The 12,582-nt window shown below is 45.9% G+C and overlaps 1 protein-coding gene across 1 annotated transcript in view; it reads left to right on the top strand.

Moving 5' to 3' along the window:
* Positions 1-10,999: 10,999 nt before the first annotated feature.
* Positions 11,000-12,582, top strand: part of DOK5 (docking protein 5) — a 353,468-nt gene continuing 351,885 nt past the window's right edge. The window contains exon 1 of the mRNA XM_059133197.1: positions 11,000-11,215. Within this exon, the coding sequence (XP_058989180.1) occupies positions 11,143-11,215 (73 nt within the window). The 5' untranslated portion in view covers positions 11,000-11,142. The remainder of the gene's footprint in view (positions 11,216-12,582) is intronic.

The following is a 12,582-nucleotide window of genomic DNA, read 5'->3' as shown; positions in this document are numbered from 1 at the left end:
TCCGGCTTAAAGAGAAAATATGTAACTCTAAAATTCTTAAAGACATAAAAGCAAACTTCTAAATTGCTGCTTCTGAATGTTCCCAAATACTGATACTCAGATTGTAGAAAATGATTCTTACGAGGATATTTTTTCCTGTGTACATTTGGTTACTGCTCAGAGAGGAGAGACTAGAGGCATATACTGTCAGGTTACGGCAGGAGATAGGTAGACCCTCTGATTAGAGTTGGAGGGAACTCTCACCAAGACTCCAGAGGTGCAGGCAACCACGAGGAGGGCTGTGTACCTTTGGAGGCTGAGGAGGGAGCAGCCACTGCCTTCCCTCTGGAACTCAGGAAAGGGCTGCCTTTGTTTGAAGCAGGACCCAGCCAGCCCCTACCACAACCCTGCGGGGACAGGTCTGGGAGACGAGACCGCCAGCCTCATTGTCCCTCCAAAACCCAGCTGGTGCCCACCATTGGCCAAGCCCAACTGGAATCCAGATGCAGTTAATTAAAGTCGGTCTGTTTCCGAGCTGGAGAGGGGTGCTATGTGGATGCATCTGGAAGGCCAATGGAAGATCCAGCACAGGAGGATGGCTAGAGCTGAGTCATTTGGAAATTGTAACAGTGAAGTCTTGTCTTGTTTACGTGCCAGAAACTGAATTATGTGACTGATGGGTACTTCACATTTTGTGAACGCGTGAGCCAGTGAGCCTAATAATACAAGGAAACATCCAAGGGTATGGGTGAGGGACAGACGAGATGCTTATATATTGCTGCTAACTTTATACCTTGTTTTCTGTAGTTACCTGTGGAGTTCTAGGACAACAGGAATATTTCATTCCCATTTTAAATTCACTTCTCAAGTATCCATAAGCCTTGTGTTTGTTAGTAGGTCTGGATGAAGATGTGTAAAGGGCATGCCCAGCGTCTGAAGAGGCAGCTGACACTCAACTTGAGCCAGTAGTTGCCACATAGAAGTTTGGTCTGGATTTGTCACCGCTAACTTTTTGACAGGAATTTTTTTTTTTTTTTTTAAAGATTTTATTTATTTAAAGAGAGATGGAGAACAAGTGTGTGAGTGGGAATAGGGGGCAGAGGCAGAGAGGGATATCTCTAGCAGTCTCTGTGCTGGGCATTGAGCTGGATATGGGACTTGATCTCACCCCCCTGAGATCATGACCTGAGCCAGAAACAAAAGTCAGGCACCTCACAGACTGAGCCATCCAGGTGCCCCTAGAATTCTGATTTTTATATACAATCAGCAATCACTAATTTTATTTTATTTTACTTATATTTTAAAAGATTTTATTTATTTATTTATTTGACAGAGATGACAAGTAGGCAGACAGAGAGAGAGGGGGGAAGCAGGTTCCCTGCTGAGCAGAGAGCCAGACTCGGAGCTCCATCCCAGAACCCTGGGATCATGACCCGAGCTGAAGGCAGAGGCTTTAACCCATTGAGCCACCCAGGTGCCCCATGGCTTTAATTTTTAAATACATCTCGAGCCTGGCCATTTCTTCCCATCTCCACAATCACCACCAGGCTTGTCCAAGTCTTAGGAGCTCTAGTCAAAAGCAGGCTCACGGGGAGGTCGGAGGGGAAGGTGATGCTGATGGAGATGATTTGACAGCGGGGGGCCACGGGGAGTCTCTAAAGGGCTTTGAATAGAAAGTGAGCTACATGATTAGAGCGGTATTTTAGAGTAATTTGGCGGTTAGCAGGTGGGTTTCGTCACAAAGTGAGGGAAGGAGGGATTCCAGAAGCTACACTCGCTCTGGTGCGCAGGGAGAAGGGAGCAGGAGGTGGGGGCAGGCTGGTGGGGAGAGACCAGGGCACGGCTGGAGGGCAAGGTCAAAAGAATCAGCTCCTGAGCACAGGCCAGGTACAGCTGGTGACAGGTTTACATCGGCTCTCATAGTTCAAAAAAGTTGTGAAAAATTTCTTGCCACACGGAAAGTAGGAGCTCTCATATAAAAAAAAAAAAAAAAAAATGAGTCTGGCAACGTCCCAACGGCATTTCCAAAGAGCAGGCTTCAGCTGCTCCCCCAGCAGGCCCAGCAGGCCCAGCAGGCTCTCTCCGCTGGGGCCTGCACGCGCTCCCCTCGTTTCCAGGACCCGGCGGCACCTGTCGCTGGGCCCCGTGAGCTCTGGCCGCCGCCCGTGTGGTTACAGCCAGGGCGGCCGGAGGCGTCTGGTTGGCGCGGCGGAAGGACGGGAAGGAAGGGGAGGCCGAGAGAGGGGCAGGAATCGGCTTTTGCTAGGACGGCGTCCACGCGGAGGTGGGCCGGCGGCTCCGGGACAGGTGGGGGGAAACGCTCCTCTACTTTCCCGACAAGAGGAGTGGGAAACTGGCAGCGCGGTTGTCCCCGGGAGAGCTGCCCCCATTTGGTGACAAACCATTGGGGCTGAGAAGACAGAAAAGCCGAGGTCCAAGCCTAGGGAGTCAGAGTGGGCTCTGGAATCTCCAGGCAGTGAGATCAGCCCTGAGTCCCCTGGAGAATGTTTGTGGCCAGCCCCGGCCCCCAACTCGCCGCTGGCCCCAGGGCAGCACCCACCCTGCCCCCTGGGGGCTCCGAAGGGAACGGGGGCTCGGGGGCAGGAATCTGCATTGGTGTCCCCGCTTCCCAGCTCCCTTGGGAGCCTGGGACGGTCTCCGCTCCAAGCAGAACTGGAGGGGATCATTCTCATCCCAGAGACCCGTGCTTCTTAACATTTCAGGCACATACATCTCCCTGGGGGTTTATTAAGATGCAGGTTTTGGGCCAGTGGGTTGGGGTTGGGAGCTGAGAATCTGCATTTCCGGCAGGCTTCCTGCCGCGGCGCGGGCTGCGCATGTGACAGCTCAGGTCGCTCCAGGGTGACAGGAGACTTAGGAAAGAGCGCAGGTGTGAAGAAAAGGACAGGCCACAGGGGCAGGGGCTTCAGTTGTGATGAGAGACCCCTGGGAGGAGGGCAGGATCCTGGAAATGTTAGGATGCAGCATTTTCCACAGAACTCAACCCTGAAAACAAGATTTTCCCAATCAGGTGTGACGGTGTGGGATAAAAATTGATGTGTTTTTTTTTTTTTTTTTTTTTTTTTTTGTGGAGCTCAGTGTTTTAACAAGCTCTCCCGGTGATTCTGACTCAGCTCAAGACCGAGCCTGGCCCAAGCAATTCAGTCCATCTGGGGGTCGGAGAAGGAGACTGAGCACCGCCCGAGAAGGCTCAGGTGCACACTCCTAAGGATGGGAGAGCAACACGATATGGAAGCATTCCAGGAGATTGCCCCATGCAGCTGAGGGGTGGAGGGTGGCTACGGGGTCGTGTTGCTGGTGGCGAACAGATTATAAAAAATTATACAGAGTATAAAAAATTACGCAGTGGGCGACGTGAGATTTGGAGACAGAAGTGAAGAATATTTTCACAAGAAAGTTAAGAGTGGGGGCACCTGGGTGGCTCAGTGGGTTAAGCCTCTGCCTTCAGCTCAGGTCGTGATCCCAGGGTCCTGGGATCGAGCCCCACATCGGGCTCTCTGCTCTGCAGGGAGCCTGCTTCCTCCTCTCTCTCTGCCTGCCTCTCTGCCTACTTGTGATCTCTGTCAGATAAATAAAGAAAAAATCTTATAAAAAAAAAAAAAGAAAGTTAAGAGTGGAGGGAATGCCTTTGCAGTGTAGATGGGAGGGCCTTTTTGGGGTTTGTTTTCTGTTTTTGAGATCAGGGGATGTATGAGTGCCCGTAGGAGTGGATAGGGAAGAATCGGAGAGAGAAAGTGATGAGAAAAAGGCAGGGACAAGACGGCGGAGCACAGGGGCACCTGGGTGGCCCAGTTGTTAAGCATCTGCCTTCGGCTCAGGTCATGATCCCAGGGTTTGGGGATCAAGCCCCACATTGGGCTGCCTGCTCGGTGGGAAGCCTACTTCTCCCTCTCCTACTCCTCCTGCTTGTGTTCCTTCTCTTGCTGTGTCTCTCTGTCAAACAAATAGGTAAAAATCTAAAAAAAATTATGTGATGGTGGAACACAGCGTGGGAAGGGTCGCTGATGCCGCCGTGCTCTGACAAGCAGCACACCAGGAAGACTCAACACGAGATGTACCGTTTACAACAGCCTCCCTTGAGAAGTGATAGAAAACATGCAGATTCAGAACAGTGACTGACTGGGAAGGGGGAAGAAGATGAAAGGGGGGAGGCAAAGCAGGAAGCTGGTCTGTGGGCCCACGGCGTCACATTCAGCGTGGATCCTTGTCCACGCGTGAGCTCCTTGGGTGGCAGCATGCGCCTAGGAAGTCCTGTGAGTTATGGCACAGATCCGACCTGGAGACGCATGCCTGTTGTGAGGTCGATGCTAGTATTTCACTGCATCACTTTCAACATTGTTCTGTGTCGTTTGACATAGAGCATGTGAGTCTCCACATCGGAAAGCAGGAGAACCGCAACAATCCAAACCACGAGGCTTAATAGAGATTGCGCACGCGCACACACACACACACACACACACACTGGACAAAATGTAGAAGCTGGCTGGAAGGTTTGGTGTAAAAATTCTGGGGAACCGTCTAGGGCTTGTTTGTGTTAGGTGCTTCCCAGGAACCCGTTGTCTGGGAGAGCGTCCATCGTGATGTCTACGCATCATTCCAGGGACTGTGACACCAAGGACTACCACCGAGTGCTTACGATTTGCTGCCATGCTTCTAAATGCTTTTTATGGATTCATCCTTTCCTGTCCTCTAATAACCCTTTAAAGTAGGTTTTGTCATCACCCCGCATCGTACTGATGTGGAGATGAAACTCGCTCCCGCCTCACAGCTTCCTTTGCAAACGGGCTGTTAATGAACGCGCTCGGTGTACTTCTGAGACGTATTTTGTTTTGTGAGTTCATCTGTGTCTTTTCAGCTACTGAACACGATTTCAGAAAGCTCAAATACGCACACAAATGTATAGTGTGTATGGATGGAACAGAAATATGACATTCCCAGGATAGAAAAAGACAAAGACGGGATGTTGGTTGAAAAAGGGGAAAGGAAATAAATTGGCCACAGAATCCACATGTTACTGAGTTTATGGGTAGCAAAAACAAAGACAGAAAAAATTAGTAATACCACATTAGAATGAGTGGTATATGTCAGTTTCTCAGGAGAAAAACAATGTTTTCAGAGGATTAACACTGCAAAAATGTCCCCCAGTGGGCACTAGCTTTGAGCAATGTGGTAGATGTTAACTTCAATGCCTGCTTCAGAGCACATGAAGAGCAGAATTCACGTGGCCAGTTCCTGCAGCAGCTCAACGGTTAACTAGCTCCATCCAAGGGAAGTAAATCAGAGAGGCTGGTAATAACCCGCCAACGTTCAGACAGCCAGGCACGGCCTGAGCTCTGTATCTCCATGAATTAATCTAGTCTTTATAACCCTGGAAGGAACAATGCTATCATTATCACCATCTCTATTTTACAGATGAGGAAATGAGGCCCAGAGAAATTAAGGGTCCTGCTCAAGCTTCCACAGTCCTTATGGAGAGGAGCCAAGACTCAAATTCGAGCACTGGGGCTTCGCATCTGTGCACCCAACCACCCCACTGCTATACTAATGGGCAAGTGTGGAATCTTCTAGCAATTTCCCTGGATCTAAGGAGAGGCCATAGTAACTTCAGATCCATTAGAAACCGGTGGGAGTTAAAGAGCAGAGCAATGATGGCCTTGATCCAGGAGCCCCCTTAAAAGATCCCTCCTACTGGGAGCACATCTCAGTTTGATCCCTTGAGACGAGGGGAGGCCTCTGGTTGTGCCCAGAGAACATCTGGAATCTTGAATTTGGCTTTCTATGCTGCTGTGTACAATAATGCTGGGGACCTGGGAAGGGTCGTTTCTGTTGGAAAGAGACAATGAACACTAGTCATACCCCAATTCGTCTTGTAATAATATCTCTGACATTCCTAATCATGCTTCAGTTGGAAGTAATGTTAGAATCATTGCTAGAGTTGGCCAGATAGATGTCCATAAAACCCAGGTTAATGCGGAAGTGGACGAGCAAACGTGCTGTGAAACTGAACTGAATCCTCCTCTGAATGTGGTTGCAGTGGAAAATAACTGGCCTGAAGAGGACTTGGATCTCATTAAGAATCTACTAATTATTGTTTTAAGTCATCCAGCTCAAACTGATGGAAGTCCGGATGGCAGGTGCTGACCAGTGGCAAATGCACTGTAATTAAACCAACACCGAACACGGTGAAGCTGGTACACAAGATGGCTCTTGCCACGGTCCACATCTCTCCAGCTCCTTCTCTCCAAGCACTGGCCGACGCGATTGTCATTAGGACTAGGGCTCATATCTCCTAATGAGTCTCCTGCCTCCTCTCTTGCTTACACACACTTCCTTTAATCCAGGCAAATGTTTTCAGACTACAAATCTGATTAGACCAGTCTCTTCCCAGGACTCTTCCTTCCCTTCTAAGGATTAAAGTCCCCTCCTTTGTGAGATTAGTGGCAAACATAGCATGTGGCCCGTTTAGTTTGAATTCTGTCAAGCTCTCCATTTCCAGTTTCCTCTTTGCACTAACCAGACTGCCTTTATTCCAATTCCCCATCATGGTCCCTTTGGTCGTAGGACCTACCTGTGCCCTTCCTAGATCAGCTCCCCTCCCCCTCGCTCTCACAGCTGGTCCTTCTGGCATGTTCAGCTATTCCATTTATAGTTCTTGTCGTATCTTCCTTATTAGGCTGAAGTCAGGAGCCATATGGATGGATTGTTCTCTCTTATATTGCCAGCCCCTGCCTACCAGGATGGTAGGATGATGTTTATAAGCCAGCAACTCCGATCCTAGGGAGGTATCCAACTGACATGAAATTTGTGTCAATCAAAAGTCATATTCAAGAATACTCACAGTAACTGCATTCTTAATAACCAAAACCTGAAAACAACCTGATTTCCATCAACAAGGGAACAGATGCAATGGAATAGCATACAGCAGTAAAAAGAACAAATTACTATGAAATGCCAAAAAAAAAGTTTTATGAATCTCAGAGATATAATGTGAAGTGCAAGAGGCTAGACCCAAAAGGGGATATTCTGTATGATTCCACAGATAAGAAGTTCAGAAATAGTGGAGGCTAAGGGAAGTTCACCTTCTAGGGAAAGATAGTAAGAGTTACCACGCATGGAGCTTGTACTTGAGCACAGACACTATGGAAGGTGCTTGACATGCCCTAACCCACCATCCTCAAACCCAATGCCTGATTCTGTTGTGATCCCCATTGGTCAGATGACAAAGTCAGTTTGATCCTTCCTTGTCCAAGGCCATACTGCTGGTAAGGGCAGAGCAAGGTCCCCTCCTGCTTCTCATGACCTCCTTGTGTCTGGACAGGTTGATCACACTGCCCAGATCACAAGAACCACTGCCCAGGGCTGCCGTGCCAAGAGACGGCAGGAGATAAGCCACGCAAAACATTCCCCACCAGGCCTGGGACATGGTAAGATCTCGGTAACTATTGTCTATGGGGATTAGTCCTAGAAGAAAGTGGAGGCTCAAAGATGTTGCTCGAGGCCATATAACTAAGCAGCATCACATTTGCACAGTTTGACTGCAAATTCTATTGCATGGCTTGATTCTGAGTGACTTTCATAGTTAGCTTGAATGCCACATTCTGTTACGGCTTTCCTGGGCCCTGAGCACTTTTGCCTTCCTGAGCACCTTCCTCCATAAGGCAAATATAACAAAGTATATTTTATATTATAAGTATATATATATTTTATATATAAAAATATATTTATATTTATGTATATATTATATATTATAAGTATATATATTTTATATTAAAAGTATATTTCATATTTATTATTATGGTCATTATTTTTTCTAATTTTAAAAGAAAAGAAAATACTCTGATGGGCTCCTAAGGTAGAAAGGGCTGTGGGCGCCATGCCCCCTAGGCCCAAGGGAGAAGTAGACTCTGTCGAATGCAGGTGGGCTGGCCGGGTGCCAGAGATGAAGATGGTAGATTTCTCCGAGGGAGTCTGGTGGGGAGAACCTGTGGTTGAAAAATGCTACTAAACACAGAATTCCTCTTTGATGAAATTTGAAGACAAAATTCTCTTTTAATGGGAAGACATTCTCCTCCTCGTATCCTTTTTAGAATCGCCATAGTTACCATAAAAGATTCAGCCGTCAGCATGAAATGACATTTGAGTTCAAATGATAGTGAAGACTTCTTGATTTAATGAAAACGCAGAAAACAATCCAGAAAAGGAGACTGCAATTCATGGAAATGGTGTTTTGTGTCATTTTGCCTGATTTGGAATGGGGTGGGAAGAAGGAATTGATGAAATGCTATAAAATGCTAGAATTGAAATAGACCTTGATGTAAATAATGAATCATGCTTTTGGGCTTTCAAAATACACAATTTTAGTCTCACGTTAAACAGTAGTCTGCCGGAGCCGATCTAAATACGTAGAGACTGGTAACACCAAGCACCACATAGAACACATGTTTCCCTGAAAGTTCTAAATTACCTGCTCGCCGTGATCCTGCACCATCCTCGAAGGCCTTTGACAAAGCACAAAAGAAAAAAAATCCCTCACACAACTTAGACGGTGTTTGTTCCTGGGATTTGGATAGCTTTTAGCGAGTGACGGGTGTTTATAACCTTTTATGGAGGTCTTTCAAAGGAAACAAACACACAGGAACAGGGGAACAGAAATAATGCACTGAGCAAGTTCTACATTTTCTGGAGGACACAACAGATGCTTGCACTTCTTCCTTCTGTGCGCTTAACGACAGCTGTGTGCCACGCACGACAATGGGTCAGTGTAAAGTATGGGTTAATTTCAGCATCACTGCTGCTATGAACACAAAACCAAGACAGCACAAAGACGATAATGTACCTTCCCATTCTGTCAAGAGTGGCGGGTGTAATTCCTGCAAGGATCAAGTAATGGGAGAACAGATGAACGTGGAACCTATAGGAAAAGCCATTGTCAATGCAAAGAAAATGGGGTAAGGCCCCACGCAGTCTTCTGAAGCCTTTGGCCTTCATTATGATGAATGAGATCATCTTACCCCAAACTAAGAGACGTTCGGTCCAGAAATGCTATGCCTGGGTAACCCGGATGTCCCCCTCCTGTGACCGTGGAGCTCATATCGGTGAACAAGGCAGGCTGGGTGAGTGATAGCTGTGGCAGAATTTTCTCGTTCGCCACAGTTCACACACCTGACTTCACTGTCCTTTAAACCATAAAGTCACTTTTATGGAAGAGGGATTTCTAGTTGTCTCTTGTTTCAAGCTAGTAGTTTTGTTTCTTAGGACACTGGGGAGTGGGGAGGTGGCAAAGACAGGCGTGCCCCACCCAAAGCCAAATGACCCTTTGGCTTTGCCCAGCTGTTGTTGTGTTGGAATGTGGGCAAGACTTGCTGAACCTTCTGGTTGTTTAAAGGAAGCCAGAAATTTGAATTTCTTTATTGGTGGAATCTCTCAATTTTTTAGTGTTGTCAAATCATTCAAAGACGTAAAAGACATTGAGAAGAACAGAACATAAGGGACAAAAAAACCAAATGTCTGCACAGCCCAGTTCACAGGCAGTTCATGTAGGAATGTGAACATCATAATACCCATAAAGGTGGAAAAACACCTTTTATTTAATAATAAAAAAGGAAAATCCCATCTTTCCTTTGGAGTTTTAACCAAAGGACATGATTCACTAATGTGTTCCCTATCTTCAACTCAAGGGAAAAGTTTTTAAATCCCTGGGTTTATTTTTTCCAACATCAATAAAGGGCTAAAGGTGGTTTTGGTTGATGTCTTAGTTACTATGATGGATTAAAAGAGATTTCAATACATCACTCAAAAGGAAAGCAGTATGACTTTTCTTCAGTAGATGAAAAAACAGTAGAGGGCAGAGATTTTTTTTTTTTTAATAGCGGTCAAGAAAACATCTAAACAAACTAAAATACCACCAGAGAGAGTTTGCCAATAAGTCAATAAAGTAAAAGGTTTATTAACCTCAAGATGGACTTGCTGTTGGGATCACAGGAAAACCATCTGCCATGCGCCATTTTTTTATTGACACTTGAGGGTAAACTAATAAAACTCTCCATTTCAATTAAATTTTGGAAACTCATGTTCCCTCTTTCTCAAATGCTACAAACAGTCATATAACTGCAATAGCCCCTTTTTTCTCAGGTCTCCTCTTGGCGTGGGAGGCTGGGCCAATGACACATTCTAGTATTTTCCTCACTATAGTCTTTGACACAGAAGTTCACAAGACGTGATGTTAACTAAAGGCGGAAAGTTAAAGCCCTTTTCATTTTTGCAAGCAAGCTTCTGGAGCCATTTTAAAATCAAATGTAGCTTTTTCTTTTTTTAAAAAATGGACTCCATGCCTGGTATGGAGTCCAATGTGGGGCTTCAACTCATGACTCCGATCAGGATCAAGACCTGAGCTGAGATTACGAGTTGGACACTTAACCAACCGAGCCACCCAGGCATCCCTCAAAGGTGATTTTATGGATAAAAAAATTGAGGCACATTGGGGTGCTTGGGTGGCTCAGTGGTTAAAGCCTCTGCCTTTGGCTCAGGTCATGATCCCAGGGTCCTGGGATCGAGCCCCACATTGGGCTCTCTGCTCAGCGGGGAGTCTGCTTCCTCCTCTCTCTGCCTGCCTCTCTGCCTACTTGTGATCTCTGTCTGTCAAATAAATAAATAAAAATCTTAAAAAAAAAAAAAAAGAATTGAGGCATGGAATGTCTGACTTGATCAGGGACAAGGAGCAAAACAAAATCAACTTCAGTTCCATGTCTGTGGTAGGCAGCCTTCTAAATGGACCCCAGTGACCTCTGCCTCCTTCTCTAGAGTAATCCACTTCCTTTGAACCTGGGCTGACTCCGGTGACATGGTGCTAATGAGTAGAATATGACAGTAGGGATGGGATATCACTTCTGTGTGGGTTATATAAGACCGCAGCCGCCATCTTGCTTGCTCTCTTTCTCACTGGTCCCTTCTCTCTCTCTCTCTTTCCCCTTCTGGGGCTTCTTACATGCTTTCTCTAATAAAGCCAGCTGGAGAGGCTCTTGTGACAAAGAGCTGAGAGGGAGGACACCTGCCAACATCCTGGAACTGAGTCCGGAACTGAGGCCCTCATCCCATAGCCCTGGGAAGACTCAATCCAGCACACCTGAGGCGGCTTAGAACTGGATGAAGTTGCATCACCAGCCCACACCTTGGTTGCAGCCTCCTGAGAGATCCCGAGCCAGAGATGCCCAGCTAAGTAAGTGAGGAATATCTAACCAACAGAAACTAGAGGTGATATCTGCATGTTATTTTCAGCTGCCAAGTTTTGGGGGGAAATTTGTTATGTAACAATAGATAACTCACACAGCATCCCAGGGCTGTTGAGGCTTACGCCTCTGTTCTTTGTCCAGTTGTCTGTCTTTACATTCTTTGTATATATTTTTCCAATGACTTTGTCCCCCTCCTTTAAAAAAAAAAAAAAAAAAAGATTTATTTAGGGCAGCTGCATGGCTCAGCCTGTTAAGCGTTTGCATTTGGCTCAGGTCATGATCCCAGGATTCTGGGATCAAGCCCCACATTGGGGTCCCTGCTCGGCAGGGAGCCTGCTTCTCCCTGTACTCCTCCCCTCTCTTCATGATCTCTCTCTCACCCTCTCAAATAAATAAATGAAATATTTTAAAGAAATAAAAATAAAAAAGATTTATTTATCCATTTTGAGAGAGAGAGCATGGCAGGGAGTGGTAGAGGGAGAGGGAGAGAGAGGAACTCAAGCAGACTCCTTGCTGAGTGTGGAGCCCGAGTCAGAGCTCAATTGCATGACCCTGAGATCATAATCTGAGCCGAAATCTAGAGCCAGACACTTAACTGGCTGAGCCACCCAGGCGCCCCTGTCCACATCCTATTAACAATCACTACCAGGACACTGTACTAGGTCATGTCCAGGATGCAAAGATGAGAGTGGCAGAATCCTTATTCTCACAGAATTTTGCTTCAGTAAAGGCACTGAATTTTTAAGTGGCCATCTTGGGTAGAAGATGAAAAGATTTCTGTAAAGACCAGTAAAGACCAAGTTCTTTGTTGGGAAAAAAGAACATCAGAATGATTACGTTATTGGACTATTTTAAGAGAGGAGACACATCTACAGACACGTTAACAGACATGTTACAGAAGTAGTGCTTTGTGTGTGCCAAGCACTATGCTAAGCACTTTGTAGATATTAATTCCTTTAATCCTCGCAACTTCCTGATGAAAACTGTAGCATCTATTTTATATACAAGCAATCTGAGGTAGAGATTTTAACAGGGTCACACTGGCAGAAATTGGCAGAAATAAAAGATTTACATCTGGGGTGTTTGGATTCTGGAATTTCTATTTTAACTAGTCTCCTGTTTGTAGGAAAACGAATAATGGGATAATATATGTTAAGTGCTTAGCACAGTACCTGATGCATGTTAAGTGCTCAGTCTGTGGTTCATATGATGATAGTGATGGTAATGGTGGTAGAAATGATTATTATAAAAGGTAATGATTATTATTAAAATAATTATAAAATATCTTAGGATATTTTATAATATCTTCCATTATACCTCCATTGTTGAATTGGCTGGTAGCGGTGGATCCTTT

This window comes from Mustela lutreola, chromosome 9 (genome assembly GCF_030435805.1).
Source record: "Mustela lutreola isolate mMusLut2 chromosome 9, mMusLut2.pri, whole genome shotgun sequence".
NCBI lineage: Eukaryota > Metazoa > Chordata > Mammalia > Carnivora > Mustelidae > Mustela > Mustela lutreola.
This window is presented reverse-complemented; position numbering and strand designations above follow the sequence as displayed.